The sequence below is a fragment of the Thunnus albacares genome, chromosome 9, assembly GCF_914725855.1.
Source record: "Thunnus albacares chromosome 9, fThuAlb1.1, whole genome shotgun sequence".
NCBI lineage: Eukaryota > Metazoa > Chordata > Actinopteri > Scombriformes > Scombridae > Thunnus > Thunnus albacares.
This window is the reverse complement of record NC_058114.1, coordinates 3747798-3765297: the sequence shown is the minus strand read 5'-3', so window position 1 is coordinate 3765297 and position 17500 is coordinate 3747798. Positions and strand designations below refer to the sequence as shown.

Below are 17500 nucleotides of genomic sequence, written 5' to 3'. Positions count from 1 at the left end.
GAGACGATGTGTATAACAGCTTCCATTCAAGGTAGTAATTTCTTCATATTTTCTAGTACTTTTCAATAAAATACATAGTACTGTAGAGTTATGTTGTCTTTCAGTTAACATTAACAAACTGTGCTTTGATTTTGTAGTCAGTTCATCTGGAACTCAGACACAGCAAGTCTTAAAAGCGTGTGCATCATCCTCCCTGTGTCCAACCACAATCTCTCAAACATATTCAACCAACCTGGGTAGTTTGAGTGCAGTTGCATCTGTCCAGTGCTGCAACACAGATAACTGCAACTCAGAAACTCTACCTTGTGAGTACAGATGGATCTTATTTAATATAAGAAAAGATAGGGTGTAATTATTATAAACATATAAATATAAAAATATTTTAAAAATATGTTGGAATATTTGTCATTATGTATATGTGATATCAATATATAGGCTAATATATGTCTTTATAATAAATTATGTAATTCTTTTCTGTTTCAGTCCCAAATGATATGGCGAATAACAGCCTACAGTGTTTCTCTTGTAACCCCATCACTGGTCAATGCAACTCTCAATTACAATGCAGAGGAGAAGAGGACCGCTGCTTTCAAGCAAGTTGTGAGTCTTTTTTGTTCAAAATGAATGAAAACTGTCTCCAAATATGTTTTGCTACCTCAAAGTATTCCACACAAATTCCTTCTTTTGAATTTTGCAAAATAGCTTAACCTTAAACTCCCCAAAAGATAACTGACCTTCAGTGAAAGCAACTGGAGTATGGCGGGGGGTCTCCAAAGACTGAAAAAATAACCATTGGCATTTATAATGCTGCAATGAATGACACAGGAGATGCTTAAAAATCAATCGATCACACATCTTTGTGAAGTAGGAAGTAAAGTTCTCTTTCATATCAGACACAAAAACAAGATTTCAGAGAAGAATAGAGGTAGGAAACATTGTGGTATTGCTTCTTTTACGTCCCTAATATTTATATTCATGCTTTATACCAGGCTGGATTATTGTAATGTCTTGTTCTCAGGCTTCCCCAAGAAATGTTTAAACAAACTACAGATGATTCAGAATACAGCAGCACGTCTCCTCACCAAAACTAGACATAGAGAACCTATCACCCTTGTTTTAAAGGCCCTTCATTGGCTCCCCATTCATTTTAGAACTAACTTTAATATTTTGCTTTTAGTTTTTAAATCGTAAGGGATTAGCACCCTATTATAATTCTGACATGCTGGTTAGGCATGCCCCTGCTAGATACCTGAGATCATCAAACTCTGGTCTCCTTAGCGTTCCCCAGACCAGAAGTAAGACCTCGCCCGTGAAATAGCCTCCCAGAGGAGGTCAGGGCATCACAAACGGTGGACAGCTTCAAACAGAACTGTAAAACATATTTTTTAGACTTGCTTTTATGTAGTTTTAGTGGCAATATTAATTAATCATATTTATAACTATATATATATATAAATATATACTATATTTATTATTTATGTTTTAGTGTGTTTTCTGTTTTTACTTGATTTTATTTTTGTCTTGTGTTTTGTCCTTTGGATTTTATTGATTTAAAGCACTTTGAGTTGCACTCATATGAACTGTGCTATACAAATAAAAAGTTATTAAGATTGTTATTATTCCTGAAATTAGCTCACCGTATTTTGAATAGTAAAACTGTGATATTTCATCTGCAGTGACGAGTGGAAACAGCACTTTTTCAGCGTTTGGCTGTGCATCTACAAACATGTGTGTAGCTGCTGCCAGCCTGGGTAATCTACCTTTCCTGCAAAGTGCTGGTAACATCAGCAGTGGACTAACCTGTTGTGGGACCAGTTTATGTAATACACAAATAATACAAACAACACAGCCAGCCACTAATCCCAGTGATGCCTGCTGTATCAGACTGGGTATAATCCATCTGCTGCTGGGACTCCTAATTTATACCCTCTATTAGAACACAAAACATAAGCACAAATATAGATGGGGCATCTATGAAGCCACCCAAAGGACTCTGACAGGATCTTTTGAAACACTGACTTGGGTTTACTGCTTATCTTTCAACCAGGTATCACGCCAAAGCATGTAATACACCTGCTGGTCCACCGTGTCAGTGTCACATTTTGCCTCGCTTAAGCGTGAAAAGTACACACATGTATGTTAGGAGCATTTTCTAATATGGCCTCTATCAGCAGTAATTGGCAAGACAACATAATTTGTCTGTGCTTTCCAAAACCGTTACAAATCACTATTAAACGATAATTATGTTTTATGGGTTAGGATTAGGGGGTTAGAGTTAGGGTTAACCCAGCAAACACCACAGCAAATATAGTTAGGTTTTTTTTTAAAAAAGTTTTTTTGCCATCTAAATAACTATTCAGCCATCCACCCAACCTGCCTCCTCCTAATAAGGCAGTCACCTTATATAGACATCATCTGAACCACTTTACTTCTCTGGGTCATATTTACTATGGCTGCCAGATGGAATTGTTAGCATTAAGTACACACGTGTGTACTTTTCATGCCTGGGCAAAGCAAAACATGACACTGACACGGTGGACCAGCAGGTGTATTACACAGTTGGTGAGATACTGGGCAATATCTTTGGTTGGCAGTAGAGCCAGAAAATCCACATTTAGGAGAAAGGGTCTAGGTGACGCTGAGATGGGAAAACCTTTTTCACAGCTTTAATTTACTTGTTATATATTCCCTGGGATTTTTCTCTCAAATCCATGTGTATTGTAAGTGGATTGAATGCATTATTATTTTACTAGATTATTTTATAGTTGACATTTTGTTTCAGATTATACAAATACTAAATTTTTGAGAAAAATATCTGAAATTAATAGAAAAATCAATGGGAGAGGGAAAACTAGCTTCATAATAATCATTTTATTAAAAATAAAACATGTTTTTATAACTTTGCTTCATACTTCAAGTGGACCTTATCACAATATGTGCAACTAAGATACAAACGTACCTCTGACATCTTGTTTCATAAGCAACATTCTCTTTTCTCTTTGTGTAACTGATAATTGTGTGGAAATAAACAAAAGCAAAGAGTATGTCTGAATGATTTGTGCATGAACTTTACTTTTATTATTTATTATTATGAACTTTATTATCCTATATTATAATAATTATTGCCTATACCATGGCCACTTGCAACAAAATGCCAAAGGCTATACTGTCAAATTAGAAACATCAGTATCAGCATATAAGATGTTATGATTACTTTAATTATCGTTAAGGGAAGCAACCAGGCTGCAAAGATGCCAAGGCATATAACCTTATGCAGTAGGCTTCTGACAGAATGCATAGACTACTATTTATACACAACCCTGGAGATGTTTTGTATCTTTAAGACTCTTGACTTTGGGATTATATGTCAGCATGACAAAACCCATTCAATCAGAATCTGTTTTATTAGCCATTGTAAGCATGTTTAACATGTTTGTGTTTCTTACAGTGAAAACACTACAATTTTCCAAATCAGATTTTATGTATTTTGTATGTTTTTTGGTCAAATATGATGATATAGTATGTCAAAGTGAAAAAATTGTCTGGTCAGATAGGTGATGTTGTGCTGAAAAAAAAGATACCAAACATTGGCATGTTAAACATTTTTTTAAAATGATATATAAAGGCCGAACACTTATCTGCCTTTCCTCCCTGGACTTTCCCTCCCTGCCTCTGTCTAATGAGAAACAAAAGTTACAGTGACCGAGTCCCACAGCTCACCATTGATGGTACCTGTTCACAACATTTTCACACAGGAAGCAGAGAAACAAAGTCTTACAGTGTGCTTTTGGCAATAAAGGCAGTATAACATAATCTTAAGACAATATCATAGGGATATAAGTTTTCATAAGTTTCCAGTTTTTCATAATATGGCCCCTTTTAAATCTTCAATGATCTACCCTCTGTCCTGTGGGCTCCATCCAACCCAACAATCAGTTAGGTTCAAAGGATCCTCAAGAGAAATGAGGACTCCTGGCAGAGGTCACAGGCCACAACTACATGGGCCAAATCTCCCTCCAACTGGCAAGAGAAAGGTAAAAGACCACTGGGTTTAACTACTTTAACTATCGGTGCCACAGGAGAAAAAAACTCAAAAGCTGAGGAGGTAAAAATCTCTTGAGGTGCTCTGACATTTATCTAAAGTAAGCACGAGTAAACATAAATCAGGGTGACCAGTATGGATGATGCAAACATGATTACAATAAAAAATATATAAAAAAGAAAAACAAGAAATAAAATTGATCAACAACTACTGAGTTATAATCAGTACCAAGAATAAGTCATAATATTTTAAATTGATCTTAATTCAGTTTCATCTCAGGTCTTCTGGTTATAGTGATATTAGCTTTCAGATATTAGAATAAAAAACACTACCTGCTGATTAAAGCACTTAAAACTGGCATTTTAAGGCATATAATCAATGTTAAGAACATAAGGTAAAGACAGCAAACTTCAGTAAAAACTTAAACGTAGTAAAAATGAAAACACCTTAATGTATAGTTCAACTCAAACCGTTCAGTCATTGTTACATTATTTTCATCATGTTCTCCAAATTAATATTGCAAAACACTGTCTTAGGCTAATAAATGTTTGAACAAGAAAAAAAATAATCAATACATTTTACACACAAATGTCATCATAATTGTGGAGGAGTTCAGTCTGGGTTTGAATCACATTTTAGTGTCTTCAACCCATGAACTTTGCACACAGTAAAGGGCCACCACCATGGAGCGGTTACTAGCACTTATGATGCGTGGTGGTATGGAATCCATCTTTTCATTATCCGATGATCAGGGGTAATGTGTCTTGTGATGTTTCTTTCCTCTCACAGTGGTGGATTGTCCTAGTGCTCTAGTTCATGTGTGGAAGATTAGGATGTGTCTGTTTTAAGAATATGTGGGCTCTTATACTCTGGTGATTGTCTTACATGGTCCTCCCAGGGGAATGGAAGAAATGGCACCATCTGCACTAAGTAGGACTTCCCAGAGAAGTCCCTCTACCTGTCCCAGCAATTGCCACCGACTGTACCCTTGTTTCCATTTTTAAGTAATTTCTCCGCTCACTCTGATAGCTTTTTAAATTATTTATGTGAGTGTGTAGACCAGATAGTTAAGTGCCCTACTATGAATTCTATTATGTCAGTTTTCCTCCTCCTCTGCTCCAACAGGTTCTGGAAGTTCCCCGTCTAGGGGTCTTTGGTCAAATAAGTTTATAGAATCTTTTCTACTATAGTCAAAAATATGCACAATTTATTAATACATAAATACATAAATTTATTGTACTCCCCTATTTTTATGCTCAACCGTAGTATGTTTAAATGAAACTCTCTTAGTTACCAGATATAATTATGAATTATAAAATTAAGGAATTATTAATATTAGATAATAATACAGGGCACCAACTGTTAGAGAACCTCACATGGGGACAACAACTGTTGGATCTGTGAGGAGCATGGTTGGTTATTACCAGTAATTAATAATTATTAGAGATAAATAGTATAAAAATTAATACAATTATTAATAAGACTTAATAATTACAGGGCACCACCTGGAAACCAGGACCAATAACCAAACCATAAGGTAGTCTCATAAAAGAGTTCACCTAGAATGCTAATATCTGAGGGATAAACATTCATGGGTCAATGAAGAAGGTTTGAATTCGAGCTCTGACTCTCTCAATCAGCCACTTTTCACAATATATAAAACGCAGATTTAATCCATCCAAACAAATGAATTGTCCAGCAGATGTCGCCACTTTGACAATCAAATGCTTCCAAACAGTGAACCATTTTCAACACAATTGCTTCACATTGATTTGGTGCTTCAGAAAACTTTGTTTCCTCCAACACTGCAGAGTGGAAACTTTTATCTAGACCGGCAGAAACACTGTTTTTCAGCCTGGTATCAAGCTTCTCTTTAAGTACTTCTCTATTACAATAAATAATTATGACTTAATAATAAACCATAAAGGTGCAGACAAACAAAAAGCTATTATTTATTAAGAGTTTACAGTCAAAAATGTATCTTGTACATTTGATTGACAGTGGTCTGGCAATGTAAACACACAAACAATCTTCAGATTATGAGCCAAATATTGTGTGTCATAACCTTTTTTTGAACAGTTTAAAAAATGACTGAGAAGGTTTTCCATCAATATATGATGAAGATCATTGAAAGGTTGCACTTTGTCTTGGAAATACCTTTACCTTGCAAGAGTGGACTCATCACAACATGATGAGAATCCCCAAAGTCAAGGAGTGCTCTCCCTTTATACTCTTACAGTGGCTATAGACACACACACAAGACAGTGCAAGGTAACTCTTTATTTGGCTTCCCACATGCACAGTATAGATAAGTTCATTTCCACCTCTCCTCTTAGAAAACAAGTTACACAACACGACTTACTTAAAGGAAATTAACACATACACACACACACACCTATTGTTGCATAAAGGCACAAGCTAAGTTGAAGATCACTTGTTGCTTAAAATCACAATTTCATCCACAGTTCTTTATTTTTCTTTTACCGGTATTGCATCCTTAGTTTTCACAAGTGTTTCAAGAAAAGTAAAAATGAAATAAAAATGTACAACAGAGATTGTGTTTGAGGTCATTTGTGCAAAAATGTAGTCCATATGAATCCAAATACAGCAAAATTCCAGTCAAAATACTTTAAAGTTCAAAATTCGTTGGTTGCCCAGTCATTATGTGGGATGGGATGCTGCTGTTATGATTAAAATAATTACTTAGCAAGCTGAAACATTCAAAATGTTAAAGGAATCTCACTGTGTAAATGAATGAGAAGATGATAGATGTATTTGGCTTATTCACACACGTTACACAACTACTTTTACTATTTTGTTAGTTTCTCTTTGTTCTAATAGATGATAAGAGTAATGAGTCCAAACAGCAAAGGGGTCACATTCAGTTTGACAGACCAGGCTGAGTTACAGAAGCTGCTTTCACAGCATTTTGGTGCAACACTGAATTTAACAAGAACAGGCAGGAGTTCCAAGTGAGAAGCAACTTTACAGAGGTTTGCAGAGATACATCCAAAGGAATGAAATACTGCGCCCCTGTCTTCACTATATACCACTGTGGATGAAAAAAATCATTGTTAGACCACAGTTTTTATAAGTCTTTCAAATTTTATCAGCAGGAAATGGCCACTTTGAATGCAGCAATAATATGTTTTGAGACAAAAAATGATCATGAGGACTCACCAGTCCGACTAAAGCAGCGGTCCTGCTCTCCCACACACTGTAATGTCTTGTTACACACAGAAGAAGATTGATCATCACAGGTGAAACACTGCAGGTTGTTTTTCTCCTGAACACCAGGGTCTGAAATAGAACAGGAGAAATGTTAGATACTGTACAAGACACAAAATGACTTATTGTTCTTCACTGTGACCAACATTAGACTGATACTACATGTGAATGTGATTTTGTGTGTTTAAAAGGGGAAACTTTTTTCTTTACTTACAAGAAATGTCTTGATTGTAGCAGCCATCTGTGTTGCACACATGAACAGTTGCAGATATAGCATTAAAACCAACATTGAATGAAAATGTGTGGTTTCCTTCACTGAAAAGGGAGGATGGCACACACAACCTGGTGGTGTCCTTAGTGACGTTCTCATTTACTGTAAAGTGAAACACAGACCAAACACTGTAACGCAGAAATCTCATTTAAAACTGAAAAAGTGAATGAAATTAAGGAAAATCTGATTTATTTTTATACTTTTCACAGATACCTCGTAAGGCAACAGTTGCAAACAGGTCAGTAGAGTTACATGGAGTTAAGGTCTGTTGCTTTATGTCAGTCCCATGACCAACCCAACACTCAAGAGCTTCAGCTGCAATTTATGAAAGAAATCAAGGTGACTTGAATAATCAACATGAATCCTGTTTGTCATATAAACACAGGTACAGTATGCAAAGTTAATCTGATGAGAGACAACCCCAAATTACAACACACTATGACAGAATAATATTTAAACCCAAATAAATCCAATAAATTCTTCTTAACAAATATATTAAATATCAGAAATCAGTCATCAAATTAAATGGCTGCAGCCTTTAGATGTACAGTTTTCTGTCATGGTGACGTCTGCATTATCTCTCTTTCTAAAAATGTTTAAAGAATGAAATGATACTATGTAAAATGATGTTAACTGGGACATTTCTGTGGCCAACAAAGAAAAACTTGGGGAAAGATTGTGGTTTTGTTTCAGTACTGAAAAAGTAAACATGTCCTGTTCTTCAAGTCTGTGTTGATGTTTTTATTATTTAACCAAGACCATCATCTTTCCCTTATCTTAACAAAGTGCTTTGAGTCCCTAAACATAACTATAAGTATGTTACTATAAAAATATTAATCATGCTTTAGTTGACATGAGTGAATATTGTAGGAAAAACACATTAAATATGTTGACAATGAACTTTTTGTAACTTGATAGCTCCATTAAAGATGTTTCTTCATTATGCTGATAAAAAATGAATTATGTGCAGCATGAAGTTTCTTTCATTTGTATGAATGGATTAAATCTGAGAAGATGAAACTGCTCCTAATTCAAATGGTCTAACTACTTTCATTATCGTTATTTTGTTCAATAAAGTCTACATTATAAAATGTGAATACTGTGGCAGACTGAAGCCACAGATATACTTAAGAGTGGACATGTACATGGACAGCTGTGGACGCCACGGTTGCATTTTAGTTCGGTTTATACCACTTCCTGGAGTCCACTTGGAGGATGCGTTCCACACATGTAGGCCTGTCACAATAAATATCAATGTTCTGTCCCAGAAATAACTACGCTAAATGATATTATTGTCATTATAAGACTGTTTTATGCTACTGATATGTAATGATAATGTAATAGCATAATAATGCAAGTACACCCTTTCAAAGAGCAATCAACTTTTAATTCTTAAGAATATTCAAACATTTGAATTGGAATGTGAAAAAAAATCTTTTCTCTGAGCTGCAAGGTTAGTCAGGATAACCTGCACACAGCTCCCACCTCCAACTTCTCATGTAAACACAGAAGTGGCTGGACAGTAATGGCGGCGGCTTTTGGTAAGTTCGGGAGGGTGTAGCAACTCAACCTCGACCCTTATTCACCGGGGAGACATGGGGCGGAGGGGGACTGGGTTTATCAAAATGTTGAAACCTTCTGGAAACAACTTGCTGAAAGAGGCAGACAGATAAAAGAATCAACTAAAACAAGAACAGCGGAAATGAAATAGGATGAAATTAAAAATTTTAAATGTCCAAATGATGGAAATGAGGTAAGCTTATTCCATGTTAAAGATTACTTTTTTGATATGAAAGAAACTAGTGCAGACATGAAAAAGTCTATAAATATAATATAAACTATATTACAGAAACCTCAGTGCAAACAGTCTATTTTCCTCCTGTGGCTGGTGGGAAGAGGCTGTTTTAATTAGTAAATATCACCTTAATAAAGCTTTTCTGATATATATGAATGAATGAATGAATTTTTTATTATTGTGTCATGCATACAACTGTATGCCCAGCCTGCATGGGCTTACAAGACACCATAAATTCCAACAAGCCAAGACCTTTCACCTTCAAATCTAGAGACCATCATTAAATAGTACAGATATTCTAATTTACTGTATATGTATAAATGAATTAAACAGTTTCTGATTTATCTCTGCTTTTATTGAACTCTGTGGTGTTTTGTGATGCTTGTTGCAGGATGATTTTTCTTATTTTCAGGAGTGTGTCATGGTTCTGTCCCAGTCTGGCTCTGTGTCCCTCCACCAGTCCAGGTGCCCTCAGACTTTTTCCCTGTTTGTTGAACTGGACTGAGTGGCAGTAGGCCTTTGAAGTTGATACTTAAATTTGCTTTCACACTAGTTATGAAATGTGACTGAGGAGTTTGACAGACCCAGTTAAACGTCATAGATGAAGCAATTTATACACCAGGCAGTTCATTCCAGTTCTTCTGTATTTTTTATATTTATCAGATGTTTTTATCCAGAGACTGACAGATGTTTGTTCAATGGCTGGACTCTCTGTAACTCATCCTCAACACATTATGAAGAAGGAGTTTGTTTGGCATTTGTTTTTGTAGATTTGAATAATTGTGTTTACAGCCTCTTTGTGCCATGTGAACAGAACTGCATCATCATGAAATTGTATATAAGAGTTTACAGGTTATAGTGTACTTGTGTATTTAAGTGTATTCATGTATATTCTTAGACAGATTTATGTATTTCAGTTTACTATGAAGAGGATTATGTTTTCTGGTTTCTTGGTTTTCTGCTGTTTTGGGTTTTTCTTGTGTCTGTTCTGCTTTTTCCTCCACACCTGCCCTGCATCATCCTCGTTAGCCCTGCGCTTTTCCCAGTGTTTTCCACAGCCTACCAGCTTCTTTCCTGTTCTCCTTTTTCATCTCCTCATTCCCCTCACTTGAGTTTCTCCGCCCTTCTCCCCACCTGCACCTCATCTCCCTGTTAGTTCAGTTAGTATTTCAGTCCTGTGTTTCAGTTCAGTCTGGTTGGATCCTTTGTTTTGCTGCGTCTGCATGCCTGAATCTTTATTAAAGAGACATTCTTCATTTCATTCTGGCTTTTTTTTCCTGCATTTGAGTCCATCTCCTGCTTCTCCCTTGACAGGGAGCAGTTTATGAATACAACTGCAGGCCATTTATAGCAACAAATGGGCTTCATAAGTGTAAACAGGATTAAAGGAAGTTTCCTTAATAATTATCATAGTATTTGTGTCACTGTGACTGGTGGGATGAGCACACGTGTAGACACACAACACAACGTATTTCTTTTCTAAATGTGACACATTTAAAGTTCTTGAATGGCTCATTTCAAATTTTAAATATCAATTTATCCCCTCAAAACTTCTCACCTTGCAGCAGTGATGAAGACATGCATTTCAGGGTGTGTTAGTACACCGTGACATCACTGACGTGGTTACAATAAAGCACATTTCTGACTACACCCATCAGTGCTGCTAGGTGGTCAGAGGTGCAACAGACTAGTGATATTACACTAAAAGCAGACTACTTGACACAGTATCAACCTTTCAGGGCAAAGGCTGCAAAATGTTTCGATCATCAATCACAAGACCTCTCTAAACTGTGTCTTGTTATGTCACACAGAGGTCATGCTATTTTTGAATATGAGATGTGCTTCTCAGTCTGCCACAGTATTTAAAAGCAGAACTGTGGACTGTTTAAAAGTTTTATAATATAAACTTTATTCAACAAAATAACAATGAAAGCAGTTAGACTACTGTTTCATCACAGTCTCCCAATTCTTCTAAACAGTGAACCATTTTCAACACAATTGCTTCACATTGATTCAGTGTCTCAGAAAGCTTTGTTTCCTCCGCCACTGCAGACTGGAAACTTTTATCTTGACAGGGAGAAACACTTTCAGCCCGGTATGAAGCTACTCTTTAAATACAACTCTAACAATGAATTATTATGACTTAATAAACAACCATCAAAGTTCAGACAAACATAGATATTAATAATTAAAAAGAATTTACAGTCAAAAACTTGTCCTGTACATTTGATTGACAGTGGCCGGGCAATGTAAGCACACAACCAATCATCAGATTTTGAGCCAAATATTGTATGTGTCATAACCTTTTTCCAGCTGAGCCCACAGTTTAAACCAAAGAAGAAAAAAAAAGATTACGATTAAGAACACAAATCTTCTATTTGTGGGTTCTTTATTTGTCTTTTGCCAGTATTGCATCTTTAGTTTTTCTCAGTATTTTGTGCCTTGTTTCAAGAAAAGAAATAAAATTGTGCAAAAGAGTTTGGGATTCAGGGCATTAGTACAAAATGTATCCAATGTAAATCCAAAATATGGCAGAATTCAAGTCAAAATACTTTGAAATTGTACAAATACACAGTCAAATGCACCAAAACTACAGTAAAAATACAGTCCAGATAGTATGTAATTGGACAATTGAACATTTTTGAGAGTTTCCATTTAGATTGAGGTGGAGTTGTCAATGTGAAGGGTAAAGAGGTGCATGCAAGTGAAGAAGATAATAATGAGGCTGGAAAAAAAGGCAAATGTCTGTCAAAGAGATATCAAAGGTAGTTGGCTTGCCAAAATCAACAGTCAGGTGAGCACAGGAAAACTAGAAACGAGGTGGTAGACTGAGGAGCACAAGTCTTGTGGATGGCCAGAAAATCATCTGCATGGTGAAGAGAAAGCCCTTTATGACTGCACAGCAAGTCAAGAATGCTCTTCAGGATGTAGGCGGACATGTTTCCTTCACCGTATTCACTACAAGGTGGAAGGTAAGCCTCAAAAACAGACAGGTTGCAGTTGGCAAAAACATTCAAAAAGAAACCAGTAGACTTCTGGAACAACGTTCTATAGAATGATGACGACGATGATGACGACGATAACAATGATGAAGAAAAGAATAAAGTGTGGAGAAAGAAAGGAACAGCTCATGAGTCTACCACCTCATCTGTCAAACATGGTGGTGCTTTTGTTATGGCCTGGGCATGTTGGGCTGTCAGTGGCACTGGCACACTGGCATTTATTGATTTTACTGCTAACAGAATCAACAGAATGAATACAGAGGTATACAGGAGCATTCTGTGTGCTCACATTCAGTCAAATGCATCAAAACTCATTGGAGCACATTTCATCATTCAGCAGGACAACCATCCTAAACATACAGCCAAAGCAACCAAAGAGCTTTTCAGAGGGATGAGGTGGAATATCCTCAACTGGCTGAGTCAGTAACCTGATCTCAATCCGACGGAGCTGCCTTCCACCCTGCTGAAAACCAGACTAAAGGCAGAGAGGCTCCACAACAAGCAAGAGCTGAAGGCAGTGAAGGCCTGGGAGAGCATCACCAGGAAAGATGCAAAGCATCTGCTGATGTCTATGAGGCCAAGACTTCAGTTATGGTCTGCAAAGGATTTTCCACAAAATATTAAATACAATGATTTTGTTTGACTTCATATGAATCTGTCCAATTATGTTTGAGCCCCTAAACTTTGAGTACTATGTGTTGATATTAACTGTCTCAAATTAAAGCTGAGACTTGGCACTTTAATGTAGTATCCATTATTTTATTTCAAATTGAATGTGCTGAAGCACAGAGCCTAAAGAACAAAAATGTATATCTGTCCAAATACTTATGGTCTGGACTGTATATAATAATCCCCTCACTTATTTATAGTCTCAGCCTTGCTTTGAATATTTGTAAACTGTGGAGGAGTTGAAGGACTGTATGTTTGGTAGGAAGGCAGGTCACTCAGTAAAAACACACAGAGCAGGATTCAGAGTTTTAACTTTAATCAAGAAAATCAGTTTTACATGGCAAGAGTCACTGCAGGCATTACAGACAATTCAATAGTTCCACTCTTTTCAGTAAATGCTTACTTCAGTTCATTATTTAGGTGCATATGTGTTTATACGTGGCATTTGCTTTACTCTGTCAGAACTGCTTGTCGGACGTTTGAATAGCTTCAGAAATGCCAGAATCAGAATTAGGGGAGCTTTGTACAACAATTTCTGTAACTTTCTGAAATTGACAAACTAACATTTGTACAACATTGTAAACAATAACTTTTTAGCACAAAGTCAAGATGTTGTGCTAAAAGGTTTGATCTTTGTAATGTTCCTTTGCTGGAAAAAGCAGGACTGAAATTTAACATGGATATCACACTGGTTTTAAAATTCTGGGCAGGCAGGCAACTAAATTTAAATAATTTTGCATAACAGTATCTGGAACAAGAAAAATAATTTTTGTTTTATCATAGTTAAGTTATAGAAATATTTGAAACATTGATTCTTTTATTGCACTAAGGCAGTTTTGGATTGTGTCTAACTTGTGATTAAAAGAGAGATGCAGCTGTCTCATTAGCATAACACTGATAAATGATATCAAAGCAAGAAATGATGCAGCAGAGAACAGAAATGGACCAAAAACTGAACCAATAGACTCATGAATTAGGAGTTTTCATCAAGTTAGTCACTTCTCAGATAGTCTTCACTAATTAGATTTCATCTGCACTGCAAGCACATATTTTGATGGGTACTTTTACCTCTAAATAAGTATCTACTTGTTACTTACACATAAAGTAACAACACTACTGTTTTGGGTTACTTCAAAAAACTCTAGTAAGAAAGTTATCATTATGTAAATAGATGTATTTGTAACTGAACCAGGCAGGATTATCATTAGCTAACTTTTTTTTACTAGGATGCTGCGGTTATGGTTAAAATAATTATTTATCAAGCTAAAACATTCAAAATGTTGAAGACATCTCACTGTGTAAATGAATGAGAAGATGATAGACGTATTTGGCTTATTCACACACACTACACATGTGCTTTTGTTATTTTGTTAGTTTCTCTTTGTTCTAACAGACAATAAGAGTAATGAGTCCAAACAACAAAGGGATCACATTCAGTTTGACAGACCAGGCTGAGTTACAGAAGCTGCTTCGACAACATTTTGGTTCACTGAGGAATTTAGAAGTCGAATCAGGCTGGAGCACCATGAGAGAAGCAAGTTCACAGAAGTTTGCAGAGACACATCCAAAGGTATGAGCTGTTTTGCCCTCCTTTTCTGTCACTGTGAATGACAAAATCACTGTTAGACCACAGTGTTTGAAAGTTTTTTCAAATTTAAGCAGCAGGAAATGGCCACTTTGAAGTCAGCAATAATGTGTTTTGAGGCACAAAATGATCATGAGGACTCACCAGTCCGACTAATGCAGCGGTCCTGCACTCCCACACAGAATGTCTCACGTAATGTCTTGTTACACACAGCAGGAGTTTTATCAGCACAGGTGAAACACTGCAGGTTGTTTTTCTTCTGAACAGCAGGGTCTGAAACAGAACAGGAGACATGGCAGAAACTGTGCAAGACACAAAATGACTTATTGTTCTTCACTGTGACCAACATTAGACTGATACTACATGTGAATGTGATTTTGTGTCTTTAAAAAGGGAAACTTTTCTCTTTACTTACAAGGAATGATTTCACTGTTGCAGCCATCTGTGCTGCACACATGAACAGATTCAATCGTAGTTGCTAAACCAACACTGTATGAAAATGTGTGCTTTCCTTCACTGAAAAGGGAGGATGACACACACGACCTGATGGTGTTCTGAGTGAGAGTCCCATTATCATTCTCTGTAAAGTGAAACACAGACCAAACACTGTAATGCAGAAATGCCATTTAAAACTGAATAAGTGAATGACGTTAAGAAAAATCTGATTTGTTTTTATACTTTTTACAGATACCTTGTGTGGCAATAGTTGCACACAGCTGAGTAGAGTTACATGAACGTAAGGTCTGTTGCTTTGTGTCAGTCCCTTGACCAGTCCAACACTCAAGAGCTTCAGCTGCAATTTATGAAATAAATAAGTATGAGTTGAACAATCAACATGAATCCTGTTTGTCATATTAACACAGATACAGTATGCAAAGTTAATCTGATGAGAGACAACCCCAAAATAAAAATAAAAGCCAAAATAAATTCAATAAATTCTTCTTAACAAATATATTAAATATCAGAAATCAGTCATCAAATTAAATGGCTGCAGCCTTTAGGTGTACAGTTTTCTGTCATGGTGACGTCTGCATTATCTCTCTTTCTAAAAATGTTTAAAGAATGAAACGGCACTATGTAAAATGATGTTAACTGGGACATTTCTGTGGCCAACAAAGAAAAACTTATGTTTGGGGAAAGATTGTGGTTTTGTTTCAGTACTGAAAAAGTAAACATGTCCTGTTCTTCAAGTCTGTGTTGATGTTTTTATTATTTAACCAAGACCATCATCTTTCCCTTATCTTAACAAAGTGCTTTGAGTCCCTAAACATAACTATAACTATGTTACTATAAAAATATTAATCATGCTTTAGTTGACATGAGTGAATATTGTAGGAAAAACACATTAAATATGTTGACAATTAACTTTTTGTAACTTGATAGCTCCATTAAAGATGTTTCTTCATTATGCTGATAAAAAATGAATTCTGTGCAGCATGAAGTTTCTTTCTAAACATATTTACTGCTGCAAATTAGTCTTTCTAGTGTTTTTATATTAGTTTATAGATTTCTGTGGTTGCTATACAGATGATAAAATAAACAAAACATAAATGATGATAAACATGAACAAAAGTCAGCACCTGGTAGACAAACAGAAGAGGTGAAAAAAATTAGTAGAATTATGAACAACCTGACATGACAGGTACCTGCAGAAATGCTGTTTTAAGAGTGAGTGAGGTTACCTGTGCTGGAGAGTGTCCAGATGAGAGTGAGAGACAGGATCAGCTTCATCATGATGAGTAAATCTGCAGATTACAGGAAATATTTTATATAGTGAGCCTGTGTTTAAAAAGAGGAAGTTACAGGAAATGATTAAATATCAAAGGAACTGTATTCCTTAACTTTCAAAGCAGCAAAATTAATGAATTTTCTTGCTGTAAACAGCTGCAATACACAGTTCAACAAGCCATCAACTCCTCGTCTTTTTCACCTGCAGTAATGTCAGGATGAATACATATATAAATTATTATCTTTTATTATATAATTGTTAATTATATCTCTATCATGTTTAAAAAAAAAGATACTGAAAAATTGGAAAATGAGGAATGGTGAAATAAATAACATTGTACAAAAACAAACAACAAAACAGCAGGTTAGATTTTATAATCCAGCGTTATTCAACAGTAAAATATGTCCAAATTGATTCAGTAATATAATATAGACCGTCCTACTTTAGGCTACTGTAAGTTAGCACAGTAAGTTGTATAATGTTGGAAAAAAAAAAAATATTATGACGACATATTTGAAGAAATTCCAGTTCCATAAAAAGTTTAATATTGGATCATAAAATGTGGTGATTTTAGAAGTGGAAGTCTGATACTGATAACAGCTACACCTCAGTACTGAAATGAGACGACATGATACAGATCAGAAGTTAAGTTGAATAGAATCAAATGCAACTACAATATTATTAAATTACTATCATAAATGATTATAATGAAAACATCAAGGCCTCCAAGGCATCAAAATGAACATCAGCCTTGAGCGTCATATCAATAGATTTTATTTTAATAAAACTCACCCAGTCAAAATTCAACACACCCAGTTTGTCAACAGAAAAAAGAAAAGGTCTCCCAGATTACTGTTACTCTAAACTGAAAACCGTTCAACTTATACCTCCACCAGTGATGTCACAACCTCTTCACTGGTTTTTTTTTCAAAGCTCAAAGGCATTGCTTCACTTTTCTACAAGATCCTGACAGTACAATTGTAACAACGGTCTGTAAAATGTGTCACTAAAACTTAAGTGACAAGTTTAATTGACACATTGTGTACGGTTGTGGGTTATAGTTTAAATTTATTTAGATTATGTGTGTGGAGCAGTGGTGCAAAGTTAATTAATTACAGCACATTTTCTCTCTGTTGTTCAGATGCACTTCTGCCATCTGAATTCTGGTTTGCAAAACAT

General features: G+C 35.8%; 2 protein-coding genes across 4 annotated transcripts in view; both read right to left on the bottom strand.

Moving 5' to 3' along the window:
• Nucleotides 1-6310: 6310 nt before the first annotated feature.
• LOC122988682 (phospholipase A2 inhibitor and Ly6/PLAUR domain-containing protein-like) overlaps nt 6311-17500 on the bottom strand; it is a 63866-nt gene continuing 52676 nt past the window's right edge. Inside the window, exons 5-6 of the mRNA XM_044361187.1 lie at nt 7223-7342; nt 6311-7094 (exon numbers count right to left, since the gene is read on the bottom strand). Of these exons, the coding sequence (XP_044217122.1) occupies nt 6877-7094; nt 7223-7342 (338 nt within the window). The 3' untranslated portion in view covers nt 6311-6876. The remainder of the gene's footprint in view (nt 7095-7222; nt 7343-17500) is intronic.
• Nucleotides 7759-17192, bottom strand: LOC122988680. 3 transcript variants are annotated; one of them, XM_044361184.1, is made up of 6 exons: nt 17114-17192; nt 16275-16371; nt 15284-15385; nt 15008-15172; nt 14737-14865; nt 13872-14608 (listed from the first exon to the last, which is right to left on the bottom strand). In XM_044361184.1, the coding sequence occupies exons 2-6, from the start codon at nt 16324-16326 to the stop codon at nt 14394-14396; spliced, it is 663 nt and encodes a 220-aa protein (XP_044217119.1). In that variant the 5' UTR covers nt 16327-16371; nt 17114-17192; the 3' UTR covers nt 13872-14393. The 3 variants fall into 3 exon arrangements, 2 of the variants coding, with proteins under 2 accessions (XP_044217119.1, XP_044217120.1); XM_044361185.1 differs by having other exon boundaries at nt 16275-16337; nt 17114-17168; XR_006404855.1 differs by lacking the exons at nt 13872-14608; nt 14737-14865; nt 15008-15172; nt 15284-15385 and adding an exon at nt 7759-7856 and having other exon boundaries at nt 17114-17182.